This window comes from Dendrobates tinctorius, unplaced genomic scaffold (genome assembly GCF_039654945.1).
Source record: "Dendrobates tinctorius isolate UK_male_01 unplaced genomic scaffold, ASM3965494v1 ptg000241l, whole genome shotgun sequence".
NCBI classification, from domain to species: Eukaryota; Metazoa; Chordata; class Amphibia; order Anura; family Dendrobatidae; genus Dendrobates; species Dendrobates tinctorius.
In genome coordinates, this window is record NW_027361908.1 from 5,781,348 (window position 1) to 5,796,815 (window position 15,468).

The following is a 15,468-nucleotide window of genomic DNA, read 5'->3' on the forward strand; positions in this document are numbered from 1 at the left end:
TTGCAACATCCTTATAAAGCTGTCAATCAGTGTTTAATTTTTACTATGTTTGTAAAATTTTAGCTTTTCCGAAGCATGTAAATTTTTGTTACATAACCAGAGAATAGAATTTAAATGAAAACTCCCCAAATTCTGTACATTTGGTGGAGCTTTTTTGTTACAGTGCATGCACTCTAGTATTTTGTGGGCTTTAGGGCTAGTTTCACATTAGCGTTTTTTTGCGCAGCGCATCGTGCGCATAAAAAACGCAAAGAAAAGCGCAAAACAAATGTGCGTTTTTTTTTCTTCATGCGCACGCTGATGCGTCAAAATAACGCAGTGTTACTTGCGTTTTACATGCGTTTTTGCATGCGGTTGCGTTTTTTATGCGCATGCGTTTTTAGGTGTGACATTTCACAATAGAAAAATCCTTGACCACCAATGGGTCACCAGTGGGCGTGTGTCATTGGAATGTTTTATAGACCCTGTACTGCTGAATTCATCAGATTTTGCTGCTGTTTCCGGTGTCAAGATGGACCTGCGTCTGGATAATTTCCGCTTCAAGCTGGATCTTGACATTGCGCTGTCTCAGGCGTATGCCTTTTGTTGCCAGCAAGAAAGGGAGAGGGAGAGACAGCAGAGACGGCAGCGGCGTCGGTTTTGGAGGCATCCAATCATCGAACTCCGGGCAAGCCGTGGAGCATATCACACGCTGTACAGCGAGCTACAGGAAAACCCGGAGAAATTTGCTGACTATACACGGATGTCCCAGGAAAGCTTCCTTGACTTGCTGGGTATGGTTGAAGGAAACATCCGGAGAAGGGACACTCAGCTCCGGCGTGCCATTCCTCCCGAAGAAAGGCTCCTTGTCACCTTACGGTATGTATGTTGTTATGTTTGCATAATTTTTTTGGCTTTTTCCCTTTTTTTTTTTTTTTTTTTTTTTGGTCCAAAAAATTAGGGTTTTTTTTGGCTATTGAATTTTAACATAATTTTTGGGAAATTGCTTTTTTGCATAATGGTTTTTCTTCTGGCATGTACTAATCCCAAGCCCCAAGCCTTTATAAAATGTTTTTTTGCTATGTTGTATTAAAAAAACATGCAAAATAGTTAGGCCATGTACTTTTTTATTTTCAGTGTTTTTATTAATACCCAAGACAGAAATATAATTATTTTTTCTTTTTATGTTTGGCAGGTTCCTGGCAACTGGAGAGAGTCTTTCATCCCTGCATTTCCAGTACCGGCTGGGAATCTCTACTTTATCCGGGATTGTTGCCGACACCTGCAGGGCTCTGTGGGATGTTCTGTGTCCGGAGTTTCTGCCATTGCCCACTGCCGAAAAGTGGCTTCAAATATCGGAGAAATTCTGGGCAGTCTGCAATTTCCCGAACTGCCTAGGAGCGGTGGACGGGAAGCACATCCGCATCACAAAACCCGCAAGAAGTGGCTCCGAGTACTACAACTACAAGAAGTACTTTTCCACAGTCCTAATGGCCATTGCGGATGCAGACTGCCGGTTTGTGGCGGTGGACATAGGGGCATTCGGACGGGGCAACGATTCACAGACTTTTAAGAACTCTGATATGGGCTGGAGGTTGTACGGCAACCATTTCAATTTTCCACTGGCACGGCCTCTTCCCCAAACCCAAACTCCACCACTGCCATTTGTAGTGGTTGGGGATGAGGCATTTCAGATGTGCCCAAACCTGCTGAAGCCGTACTCCAGCCGTGACTTGGACCACCGCAAGAAAATTTTCAACTACAGGCTTACGAGGGCTCGCAGGACTGTAGAGTGCGCCTTTGGCATTCTAGTGGCCAGATGGCGATTTCTCAGCACCGCCATCAATCTCAAAATGGAAACAGTGGATGAGGTGGTGAAGGCATGCGTGGTTCTGCACAATTTTGTTATGGCAAAGGAGCGGCCGAACTTTGACATGGATGAGCCTGCTGCCAACCCTTTGCCAGATTTTACTCAGCACCCTCTTCGGTCCTCAGTCGAAGTTGCCCAAATGAGGGACCAATTTGCGGACTACTTTTTATCCGATGTTGGTCGTGTAGCATGGCAGGATCAAATGGTTTAATAGTTTTGTTGTTTGTTAAAAATAAAATACATGTTTTTTTATACCTAGTGTACTGTGTCTTAATAAACTCCACTACTCACCTGCCCAGGTTAAAGTGAAGAAAGGGAAACCACCATAAAAAAAAATAAATATATATATATATATATATATATATATATATATATATATATATATATATATAATTTATTTATTTTTTTTGGTGGTTTCCCTTTCTTTACTTTATACCGGATGGTCAGCCATCCAACTCTGAAAGGGATACTATATTTCATTTTTTTTTTATTTATATATATATATATATATATAATATATATATATATATATATATATATTTATATATATATATATATATATATATATATATATATATATATATATAAAAAAAAAATGGAAAAATAGTATCCCTTTCAGAGTTGGATGGCTGACCATCCGGTATAAAGTAAAGAAAAACAAACCATAGTGTACGGCGCAGTGTGTGCAGGCGGCGAAAGACACAATAACCAAACATTATTTTGAAATATAAATTTAACATTTATTTTACTTATTAGTTGTTGGAAACTGGGGGGTGTGGAGGGATGAGGAACGGCTTTGGGTGGAGTAAGGGGTTCTAGGGGAAGGAGGAACCAAAGAAGTGGGGGAAGGGAGCCGAGGCAAGGAAAGTTGTGAAGTGGGAGGTGAGGGAGGAGGGAGGGTAAGAGTCCTCCTCTTTGTTTTTTTATGACGGTGGCCCGTCGTCTTGCTGCTGTCCTCGCTTGAGCCTGAGGACTGGCTAGACCCCGGGGACCGCCTTGAGCCTCTGGACCGCCTTGAGCCTCTGGACCGCCTTGAGCCTCTGGAACGCCTGGAGGCTGTGGACTGGCTGGAGCTGGGGGACCGCCTGGCGCTTGTGGACCGCCTGCCAGGATCTTGTACCTGCTGTGGCATGCTGGTGGTGGTGGATGTCCTGGCAGGGGCCGTAAATATTGAATGCGGGTCCCCCAGCTGATGCTGCTCCGAGGTGGTGGTGCTGGTGGTGGTGGCGGTCCATGCAGGCGTGGTGGCTGTGGCGGTCCATACCGGGGTGGTCCTCCCGCTGGTGGTGGTGGTGGCGGCGCTACAGGCAGGGGTGGTGACGACGGGCCATCCAGTGGTGGTGGCGGCAGCAGTGGTGGGCCAGGCAGGAGCAGCGCTTGGCATGGTGTTGGCGGGTAAGTGTCCAGCTGCACTCGGACTTGGGGCGGTATATTGGTGTCCGGCGAGGCTTGGAAGTGTGGTGGCTGTGCAGTGATATGCAGCAGAAGTAGGTAATGCTGTAAAACGAGTCAGGGGTGGCACCGGTGGAAATGCCACCGCTGACTGCTGCATAATCCTACTCTGCTGCATAGCCTGCATAAAAGCATTGTTGCAGGCCTGCATGACAGTCAACTGGAGGTCAGGGGTAAGGTGTTCCGCCGTGTCCCGAGCTATTTGGGTGTAAAAATGATGCGCTGGTCTGGCGAGGTCGACTTCCAGGCGCTCAAGGCGACCCTCGATAGACTTGTACCGTTGGTCCAAAAGGAGGAAACCACTCTCAAGTCTATCGGAGAGTGCCTTGAGGCTACTCTGAAAGACCGAGCTCAATTCAACGAACTCGGGCATGAGAGGCCTGTCCGAGGTCCTCTGCCGCTGCTGGCGGGAAGTGCCCGCAAAACCAGTGGCAGAGACCTGGGACAGGGGAACACCTGAGCGACCAGCTTCCTGGTCTCCAGATGACTGTGGTGCAGACCTGCAAGGTGCTTCCTCGCTGATGGATGGCTGGGAGGGGTCCGGGGCAGCTTGATGAAGGACCGCTTCGGGCCCAGGTTGCAGGGTGCTGCTCCAGGTGCTGTGAAAAGAAAAGAAAGAAATTACTACCATAAATTAACAATCGCCAACTCCTGTGGAATAGAAAAGCACAGAATAAAACACAATACAACTAGAAAATACTTACGTTCGGGAGGCAAGGACCGGTCTTAAAAATGCCAAGGCACGATGGTATCTGTACTTCGTGCCGGTCCTTGCCGCAGCACCACTGCGAACCTTATTCTCCTGACGGATATCCCTGTTGAAGCGGTCCTTCATCGAGCGCCAACGGGTTCTGACTTTGTTCACTGTGGTGGAAAAAAAAAAAAGAAAAAAAGTAAGACTATGCACTGGAGGCTGTGATCATCCAACTGTGTGTGATGATAGAAACTCCATGGAGTTAATAGCATCACACACAGTTGGGTGATCCCGGCCAAGATCACTGCTGCATCACACTGCATTTAAAAACTTACGAAAATCCTTGCGGACCCGGGGAGAGGCGTTGTCCCAGCCATCCATCAGCGATGCGGCCACCTCGTTCCAGAGCCGCCGGATCACCACGTTGTCCGAGTGCAGTTGGTGACGGGTGTCCCACAACGGGACTCGCTCCTGGACTAGACGGATGAGCTCGTCGTTGTCCAGGGCGAGGTCCTCCTCCCGCTGTGGAGCCTAGAAAAGAAAGACAAACATTAATCTTTGAAAGATTTTAAAATAAAAAATCTTGAAAACTAGCTGAAGAGCCCGGCGCTGCCCGGGCATAGTAACTAACTGTGGTTAGTTATAGAAAATTATAATTATCCTCCATCCCATAGTCCCGTGCCCATATTCCATCATACATATCCTCCATCCCATAGTCCTGTGCCCATATACCCATCATACATATTCGCCATCCCATAGTCCTGTGCCCATATACCCGTCATACATATCCTCCATCCCATAGTCCCGTGCCCATATACCATCATACATATCCTCCATCCCATGCCCATATACCCATCATATATATCCTCCATCCCATAGTCCCGTGCCCATATACCATCATACATATCCTCCATCCCATGCCCATATACCCATCATATATATCCTCCATCCCATAGTCCCGTGACCATATACCATCATACATATCCGCCATCCCATAGTCCCGTTCCCATATACCCAAACAAACATACACACACACACACACACATACACACTTTGAGCTTTAGATAAACAAGCCATGAAAAAATTATTTGTTTTAAATGAAAATAAATGCAAAAAAAGCAACAAACATCGAAAAAAACAACCATGAAAATTTAAAAAAAAAAATAATAAAAAAAAAAATAAATAAAAATAAACCAGACTAGAAAATAAGTAAAAAAAAAAAAATAACAGTCCGTCTGTACTTACATCACGTCTTCCCGCCCGCACTTGGCCTTGCTGCTCCTGCCGTTCCTCCGGTGGTGGTGGCGTGATGGAGGATGAGGTCTGAAAATTAAACCAAAAAAATTAATCACATGTGTTTATTTTTTCCAATCCATACGGAAGCATAGTACTCACTTCTTCTGCCTCTTGCCCTGTCCCGGGGACATATTCCTCACCAGATGAAGACATGCTGCAATAAAAAAGAAAAGAGACATAAGTACATAGAAATGTATTGAAATTTCAGCCAGACATTAGGTTTTTCATACTTACATTGGTGCAGCTTGTGCTGTGTGTCCACTCGTGAGCAATCCTTAAAGTATTGTGGAATCCCAGTGCCCACACCATTTTATCACCTTGGTTTAATTTTTTTTTTTACTGTCTAGACCACATTTCAGTCATGTTTATTGTAAAAACGCATGCGCATAAAAACGCAAGCGTGCGCAATACCATGCGCAAGTATTGCGCTCCCATAGGCTCCAATGTGGTGTTTTTGCGCATTCCGTGCGCATTCCGTGCGCATGCGTTGTTTTAACGAGACAGGGCGGAACCAAAAATGCAACATGTTGCGTCTGACGCGCCTGGCGCGAAAGACAAAAAAACGCATGCGCACGAAAGCGCAAGTATGCGCAAGACCATGCGCACATCATGTTAAATATAGGTGCGCAGTGCGCATGCGCACTGGTGCGCACGATGCGCTGCGCACAAAAGCGCAAATGTGAAACCAGCCTTAGTAGTACATTTAGTTCCTTTTTAAATAAAATGTGATACATTTATAGAACTACTCAACTTATTTTCTTTTCTATTTATTGTGGCTAATATATTTGCTAGAAATTGACATCTAGTCATAATCTGAAAAGTAAAGTGTGCTGTTAGTGTAGTGAAATATCGGAACATATGTGGCTTTTGATAATGTTTTCATCACTTCTGCACTAATGCTATGTCTGTTAGACAAGTAATAGTCATTTCCATCATGCAAACTGTGAACTTTATTATTTTGCAAGGTGCTTGCATTAATCTAGAAGCAGATATAAATATGACTTAATTGAATTATCCCGCTGCTATGATTTGTAGACTAAATTGCATTATGTCCCAATATTCCACAAGTAACTAGCTAAATGAGTAAAGGCCCACTGCTTTGTAATCTCCGCCAAGCATAACGCAGATATAATATTCTATACATCCTCAAACAAAGGACAATATCCAACTATGGGGACACTCCTAAATGTAATTAGGCAAACTTGTGGCAATTAAATTAACAAGTGTATAACTAAATCAATGAGATATGCATCTTAATCAGCTAATTATACAAGTTGGTTGCTGAGGCATATGATAAATTAATTAAGTCAGTTTACAGTCTAGTCATTAAATTATGAAAAAAAATTAGGATAGATTTAGATTTTAATGACATGAGACTGAAAGTAACCTCAGTACATTCCTTTTGGTAAAATGCACGTACGTTCTGCGTTGCGGTCATAAGCAGGGACTGTTGTATTTTCAAGCAGAAATTGTGCAATTTAGATATTCGATTTGGTTATGCCTAATGAGGTGAAAGTATATACTGTAAGATTATTTTATGTATTAAGTCAAGAGATGGGTAGAAGTTTAAATGGATTTTGGAAGGGAACACGTAAAAAAGTAAATGTCAGGTGTTAATTAGGTTGAAAACCTTTAACTGATTTAAACAGTTGGGGTTGGCACCCTAGATATTCAATATAGCACCCCCGCTCCACGTCGGCTCACCCTCAAGGCCCTAGATTCCCTTAATAACACATTTATATACCGTAGATGATGCAAAAAATATGAGTAAAGGGCACTGTGCTTTATCATTATCAGTCACCCAGGTATTAGAATGGAAAACTATATCAATTCGACCATTTACTTCGGTGTAGTTGTAGGGACAAAGAGACAGCCCATGTTATGAAGGACCACCCATGGCTAATTAAAACAGATAAGTTGCACCTTTTGGATTTATATATCTAGTACATTGATGTATTTAAATGTATTATATTTAAAAAAAAAAAAGACATCAGCAAACTGGAGCAAGTTCAGAGAAGAGCGACCAGAATGGTGACCGGTCTGCAAACCCTGTCCTATGAGGAACGGTTACAGGATTTGGGAATGTTTAGCTTGCAAAAAAGGAGACTTAATAGCTGTCTACAATATCTCAAGGGCTGTCACATTGTAGAAGGATCATCTTTATTCTTATTTGCACAAGGAAAGACTAGAAGCAATGGGATGAAACTGAATGGGAGGAGACACAGATTAGATATTAGAAAAAACATTTTGACAGTTAGGGTGATCAATGAGTGGAACAGGCTGCCACGAGAAGTGGTGAGTTCTCCTTCAATGGAAGTCTTCAAACAGAGGCTGGACAGACATCTGTCTGGGATGATTTAGTGAATCCAGCTTTGAGCAGCGGGTTGGACCAGATGGCCCAGGAGGTCCCTTCCAACTCTACGATTCTATATGAGAATAGATGGAATGTTCCCTTACTGGGATTCATAAATTTTTTTCTTTAACTACACTGAAGTAAATGGTCAAATTGATATAGTTTTCCATCTCCATTCTAATACCGGAGTGACTGAAAACTATAAAGCACAGCGCACTTTACTATTGTTTATTGCATTGTCCACTGCAGAAAATATATGCATTGCTCCAATGTTTTTTTGGGGGGATGATGTTTTTTTTGTATGGTAGACATTTGTACTGCAAGATACAGGTTTTTTAGGTACTTTTTTGACTAAACTAATCTTTTACTGGTACCAAAACAGTCATTTCGGAATCCTAGCAGCAACTTTACTGTTTAGCATCTATCATTCTATCTTTCCCTGTATATTATATGTGTTATTAAAGGAATCTAGGGCCTTAAGGGTGAGCCGGCGTGGAGTGGGGGCGCCATATCAAATATCTAGAGTGCCAACCTCCGCTGCAGGGCAGGTTATCAGACATTTAGGGATTGTGTAGAGTCGGTCTGCCTGCTACACCTAAAACACCCGCAGGGTTGCACCTATATCCCCCTATGCCCTAATAAGGGCTGTGTCATGTCCATTTGTTTTTTTTTTAGCTTTTTATATAATATTAATAAAGTTTAGTTTTTATGGGGTTTTGTGTTTTTTTGTTTTTTTTTCTTTTCAGGTATTGACAATTACACGAATTGTTATGCGCTATACTGCAAAATGTGTGCTATTAAAAATGAAATAGCTACTTACGCAATGGATAAAAATTGTAGTTCCCAAAATGAATGTGTGCACTCTGATACTGTTACAGATAGTATGGCCCAATTAATCATAGGCTATACACAAGTCGATCGGTTCTCATTTACCAACTTGTTATACATGCCAATAAAACATTGATGCCAATAGAACAATCGCTTGGTTGTTCTGTCCACATACCGTATCAAGGTATTGATTGTCCAGTGTAACCAGGAGATGTACTATGTGCCGCCAATAAAGCCGCCATAAAAGTCATCACATCCAATAAATTAGTGTTTTGCTTGTTCATTTAGTGATTGTCAGATTGTTTACATGGGCTGATAGTTGGGGAACAAGCATTCCAGCAAATACTTATTCACTGATTACTGACTAAATGGGTCATTATGATGGTCTGATCATGTGGGGAATGAGGTTTTTGTTGTGACGTATTACCAAAATAACTATATATGTCCCCATTAACATGTGCATGGCCTTATTATTTTTGTTTCCATCTAGCAGACAAATGCCTAAGGCTGTGTGCACACGCTGCGGATTCCGCTGCGGATTAATCCGCACGGATTTTGCAAAAACCGCAGATAATCCGCAGGTCCAAAGACCTGCGGATTATCTGCGGTTTTGCCTGCGGTTTGGTCCTGCGGATTCACTATCTCCACAATGGTGGAGATAGGAACCCGCAGCGGTTTCCGCAGAAAGAATTGACATGCAATTCTTTCTGCGGATTCAAAACCGCAGCAAATCCGCGCGGTTTTTTCCGCAGCGTCGGCACAGCGTTTTTTTTTTTCCCATTCAAATGAATGGTACTGTACACCGCAGCTAAAACTGCTGCGTGTCCGCAGCGGCCAAAACCGCTGCGGAAACGCAGCGGAATCCGCAGCGTGTGCACACAGCCTAAGGAAACTTTTAGTACTGGCAGATTAGGTTTGCTAATTGATGTCTTTTAAAGCCATATAGTGAATTATTGCATGTAATATTTCTCTATCTTGCAATGCATAGGCAGAAAAACCAACCATATACAATTGTGAATGCACCAGAAGGGCTTTTTACATATCAGCCCTTCATACACGTATAATGACACACATACAATCGCTTGCCACAGTATTCAACCCCCTTGGCATTTTTTTATCACAACCTGGAATTCCATTGTTTTTTTTTTTTAAGGTTTGCCTCAGTTCATGTAAAGAACATGGCTGCAACTGTGAACATTTGATCTTTTTTTTCCCGTCTCCCATGACGGCACACATGAGAGAGGGGATCCGCCCAGTCAGGACAGGAACCCTACTGAAGATAAAAGGGCGGTACCTCTCCCTCGCTTCAGTTGGGTTTCCTGTCCTGACAGGGACCCGTGCTGAAGACAGCAGGTCACACTTACCTGCCCCTCTCCCGTGCCAGCGTAGAAGATCAGGCTGGGCTCCTGAGCGCTGGGCGTCGGGATGGAGGAAGCACCGTCCGTTGGTCCTCCGGGGCTCAGCGTCTGAGCGGGCGCAGGAACAGCACGGCGGGGGTCCTGGGGCTCTGCCGTGGCTGCCGCGCCGCCCTCTCCTCCTCTGCCGGTGATTCCCTACTCTGGAGCAGGAGCGTTGAGGGAGCGGCCGCTTCCGAGTCGCGCTCCTCTGACGTCACGCGCAGGGCACGCTGGGGAAGGGGCGTGCCCGCGTGACGTCGGAGGCGGCGCCGACAATTCAAGATGGCGGGGCCCATGGTGAAGAACGCCGATCGGTGGAGAGAGATCCCGGCGGTATGGCAGGGGGGGGGGCTGTGGGGGTAACCGGAGGAGGCGGAGAGTGCAGTGGATCCCCCTTACATAAGGGGGATGACCACAGAAGACGCACTCATGCCCAAGGCTTCAGAATGGAAGTGGGGCAAGACGAGCAGCGTCAGCAGCAGCGACAGCAGCAGCGTCAGCAGCAAGACCTCTCGCCAGATGCCAGGCCGAGCCACCAACATACCAGGAGCAGTCGCTCAAGTGGTGGGAGCGGCAGTCATAAGCGCAATCGGCATGACTCTGGGACGTCCAGGAAAAACGTCACGAGTGCATCTGAGGAGCCTCCGAGATCGGTACCCCTGATTGACAGCGGTGGTGAGTGATCTACGTGAATGTCACCCTTATGGTAATGGGGTTCAATTTTCTCTGTTTGATCACTAGGGGGCGAGGAAGGCCAGCAGCAAAACCAAAAATAGAGAATGCGCCCTATGTAAAAACCCGCTGGCAGATCAGTGGCAGAAAGATCTCTGCGCTGACTGTATTAACAGGACTATACAGGAGGAGACCCCTGATTTGGTGACTAGTCTGAAGGAGTTAATACATCAGGAGGTGAAAGGTTCCCTAAAGGCAGACCTTAAAAAGAAAAGAAACCGTAGAAGGAGCTCCGATTCAGAGGCCTCGCCAAAGCAGAAGGGGCGGGATAGATCTTTGTCCCCCTCCACCTCCTCTTCCTCTACGCAGTCCTCAGAATCCTCCTCGGACAGCGATATAGGCGGCCGTCCATGTTTCCCAACGGAGGACGTAGAAAACCTGGTCAAGGCCATTAGAGCTACAATGGGCCTTAAAGAAGAAAAAACTCCCAAATCATTAGAGGATGTAATGTTTGGAGGACTGGAGGAAAAGCGAAAGCGTATCTTCCCTGTAAATGATAAAATAAAAGCGCTAATTGACAGGGAATGGAAAAAGACAGAGCGGTCAGGGGGCTTACCTTCCACATCAAAGAGGAGGTACCCCTTTGACCAGAAGGACTCAGAAACCTGGGAAAAAGTCCCAAAAATTGATGGGGCTGTAGCCAGATCCTCAAAAAAGGTATCCCTACCATTAGAAGATTCTGGCGTGTTGAAAGACCCGCTTGATAAGAAAGCAGATGGGTTTCTGAAGCACATCTGGGAAGCTTCAGCAGGGGGATTGAAGCCAGCAATAGCCGGTACCTGTACCGCTCGTGCCCTCATGGTCTGGCTGCAACAAATAGAGGACCAGATCAAGGATAGAGTTCCTAGAGACGAAATTCTAGCTAATCTAACATTGGTGCACGGAGCAGCGGCTTTCCTGGCCGATTCCTCTGCAGACTCCGCAAGATTGACAGCTAGAGCAGCAAGCATGTCAAATGCGGCAAGACGAGCCCTGTGGCTTAAAGGGTGTCCCGGAGATTTACCCTCTAAGCACAAGTTATGTTCCATTCCATGCGATGGCCAATTCCTCTTCGGGAAAAAACTAGAAGAGATTTTGGAGCATGCGGGGTATAGGAAGAAAAGCTTTCCCCGATTTCCGGGAGAACCTAAGAAGCAGCCCTTTCGGAGGAGGAGATTTAACAGGGGTCGTCCCCAGGGAGATAGAAAAAGCTGGGACTTTAAAGAAAAAAGAGGATCGGGCTATATGTTTAAAGGGCCCTCCACTTCCTCCAAAAAATCTCCCCAATGACATTGGGCCGGAGGTAGGGGGAAGGCTTTCTCTCTTCTTTTCCGCCTGGGCAAATATCTCCCCCAGTACATGGGTCCTAAATATAATCAAGGACGGCTTAAAAATAAAATTCATCCGTCCGCCCAGGCATACCTTCATAATAACACCCAGAAGGAAAGCCCAAGAGCAACAGCTGGCCCTGGAGACGGAAGTCTTGGGACTAGTGAAAAAAAAAGGCCTACAGGAAGTCCCAGCGCAAGAAGAAGGAAGGGGGTTCTACTCCCCCCTCTTCTTAATACAAAAACCAGACGGCTCTTGGAGAACCATTGTCAACCTGAGGAGACTCAATCAGTGGATAGATAATTGCTCCTTCAAAATGGAGTCAATCAACACGGCCACAAAGATCCTGTTCCAGCATTGCCTCATGGCAGTGATAGACTTAAAAGATGCCTACTATCACATCCCAATCCATCGGGAGTATCAGAGATATTTGAGAGTAGCGCTCTATATCCAGGGGCAGGTGAGACACTACCAATACGCAGCCCTTCCGTTTGGCCTGTCTACAGCCCCCAGGGTATTCACCAAATTGATGGCCGAAGTAATGTCTTTTCTGCGATCCAGGGACATAGTGATCGTCCCATACTTAGACGACTTTCTGGTATTAGGGAGGTCGGAATCCCACTGCACACTTCAAGTGAAGGAAGTAATAGCAACTCTAGTAGGACTAGGATGGATAGTAAACATCCCCAAGTCAAGGATAACCCCAGTAAAAGAGCAATCCTTCCTAGGGTTGATATTGGACTCCGAGCAACAACGCTGCCTCCTACCAGAGAGGAAAGTGACCAAGATAAGAGGCCTAGCTCGCACAGCAATACAAAGGCCAAATATGACACTGAGGAACGCAATGTCCCTTTTAGGCTCACTGACATCATGTATACCCGCAGTAACATGGGCGCAGTACCACTTAAGGCAACTACAGTGGGAAGTCCTGTCAGCGCAGAAACAATTAAAAGGGCATTTAGAAGGCAAACTATGTCTCTCAGTGGCTGTAAGAGATTCCCTGCTCTGGTGGACTGTAGAAAAGAATCTAACAGCTGGTGTCCCGTGGCAAAAACCAGTCGAGGACATCATTACGACAGACGCGAGTGCCACAGGGTGGGGAGCACACCTGAGATCCCATACAATACAGGGGACCTGGTCCTCACTAGAAAGCGATCAGAATTCAAATGTAAAAGAACTATGGGCAGTGGAAAAAGCCGTGAAACATTTCCTTCCCTTACTTCAGGGCCGCCACACCCGGGTCATGACGGACAATCGGGCAGTAGTAGCCTACATCAATCATCAGGGGGGAACGAGATCTCGGGGCCTCATGCAAATATCAGATCTACTCTTCCAGCTAGCAGAACAACATCTGTTATCCATCGCAGCATTGCACATAAAGGGGGCAGAAAATATACAAGCAGACTTCCTGAGTCGCAGGCATCTAAGACAAGGGGAATGGTCCCTAAACTCCCGAGTCTTCCAACAAATAGTTCAGGCCTGGGGCAGACCAGAAATAGACCTGTTCGCTACCGCACACAACCGGAAGGTCAGGAAGTTCTGCTCGCTAAATCCAAGGGAAAACCCCTTCGCAGTAGATGCCCTACAAATACCCTGGAAGTTCATCCTGGCCTATGCATTTCCCCCGATAACAATGATCCCAGTAGTAGTCAGGAAAATCAGGGAGGATCGGGCAAGAATAATTCTTATAGCTCCTTTTTGGCCGAGAAGGCCTTGGTTCTCCCTTCTGAGGCTCATGTCAGTGACAGATCCATGGATACTACCAGAGATTCCAGACCTGCTTTCCCAGGGACCAGTGGTCCACTCTCAGGTGAAGGGCTTCCATCTAGCAGCCTGGAATTTGAGAGGGCGCTACTGAGTCGCCAGGGATTCTCTCCAGGGTTAGTCTCCACCCTGTTGAAAAGTAGGAAACCAATAACATTCCAAATCTACGGTAGAACGTGGAAAAAGTTCCTAGACTTCCTGGGGGAACCTTTAGGGGATGTAGCTCCGGTGGGACCTATCCTAGAGTTCTTACAGTCGGGGCTGCAACTGGGGTTAGCCACTAACACACTCAAAGTTCAAGTCTCAGCTTTGGGGGCCCTATATAACTGCAATTTAGCAGCCAATAGGTGGGTGTCCCGGTTCATTAAGTCCTGTGGCAGGTCAAGGCCGGTCATTATCCCAAAGATACCACCCTGGGACCTGAACCAAGTTTTGGAGGCTTTAACCAAAGATCCCTTCGAACCACTACTAGAGCTGTCACCAAAGCTACTTACACTTAAAACGGTCTTACTGGTAGCCTTAACGTCAGCCCGAAGAGTCAGCGACCTACAAGCTCTGTCTATATGTCCTCCTTATACACAGATCTTGGATGACCGAGTGGTTCTAAGACCAGACCCGGCCTATCTCCCCAAGGTAGTCCAAAAGTTTCATAGGACTCAGGAGATCTCCTTGCCGTCGTTCTGTAACAATCCCAGAAACCCGGGGGAGCAAAAGTTCCATACATTAGATGTAAGAAGAGCCATAATACAATATATGTCAATAACTAGTCAGTGGAGGAAAGATCAGTCCCTTTTTGTAGCCTTTCAGGGTAGTAGAAAGGGGCACGGGGTAGCTAAAAGTACCATTGCCAGATGGATCAGGGAGGCCATTATGTTATCCTACTCCGCAAGTGGCGCTCCGGTTCCAGAATGCATCAAGACTCACTCCACCAGAGCCGTGGCTACCTCCTGGGCAGAGAAGGCTGAGGTATCGATTGAGCAAATTTGTAAAGCCGCTACTTGGTCCTCACCTTCCACCTTTTTTAAACACTACCGACTTGATCTGTCTTCCTCTACTGACCTAACCTTTGGTAGAAGGGTGCTGCAAGCGGTGGTCCCTCCCTAAGGTGTCTTATTCTACAAAAGTCTCTCATGTGTGCCGTCATGGGAGACGGGAAAACACCAAGGTTACTTACCGGTAGCCGGTTTTTCCGGAGCCCATGACGGCACCTGTATATTCCCCCCCTTTTCACTCCTTTGGTGTGCACTTTAGTTTGGGTATTTTTTAGTTAGATATAATGTGGTGATAGTTTTACCATGTGTACTAACCCGGGGGGCCTCTCATGCTCTGTAAGCCAACTGAAGCGAGGGAGAGGTACCGCCCTTTTATCTTCAGTAGGGTTCCTGTCCTGACTGGGCGGATCCCCTCTCTCATGTGTGCCGTCATGGGCTCCGGAAAAACCGGCTACCGGTAAGTAACCTTGGTGTATTGTGAAGTAATTAGCAAAAAGGACACAGAAACTGAATACAGCCACTGTATATATATATATATATATATATATATACACAGTACAGACCAAAAGTTTGGACACACCTTCTCATTCAAAGAGTTTTCTTTATTTTCATGACTGAAAATTGTAGATTCACTCTGAAGACATCAAAACTTTGAATTAACACATGTGGAATTATATAATTAACAAAAAAGTGTGAAACAACTGAAAATATGTCTTATATTCTAGGTTCTTCAAAGTAGCCACCTTTTGCTTTGATTACTGCTTTGCACATTCTTGGCGTTCTCTTGATGAGCTTCAAGAGGT

The 15,468-nt window shown here is 45.6% G+C and overlaps 2 protein-coding genes across 6 annotated transcripts in view; one reads left to right on the top strand and one right to left on the bottom strand.

Annotated features, from left to right (window-relative positions):
• Positions 1 to 15,468, top strand: part of CFAP54 (cilia and flagella associated protein 54) — a 703,284-nt gene that overhangs the window by 270,440 nt on the left and 417,376 nt on the right. The window lies entirely within an intron of this gene.
• On the bottom strand, positions 2,479 to 5,032 carry LOC141060624 (uncharacterized). Its single transcript, XM_073556937.1, has 2 exons — positions 4,006 to 5,032; positions 2,479 to 3,900 (listed from the first exon to the last, which is right to left on the bottom strand). Exons 1-2 carry the CDS (start codon positions 4,134 to 4,136, stop codon positions 2,595 to 2,597), a joined length of 1,437 nt encoding a protein of 478 aa, XP_073413038.1. The 5' UTR covers positions 4,137 to 5,032; the 3' UTR covers positions 2,479 to 2,594.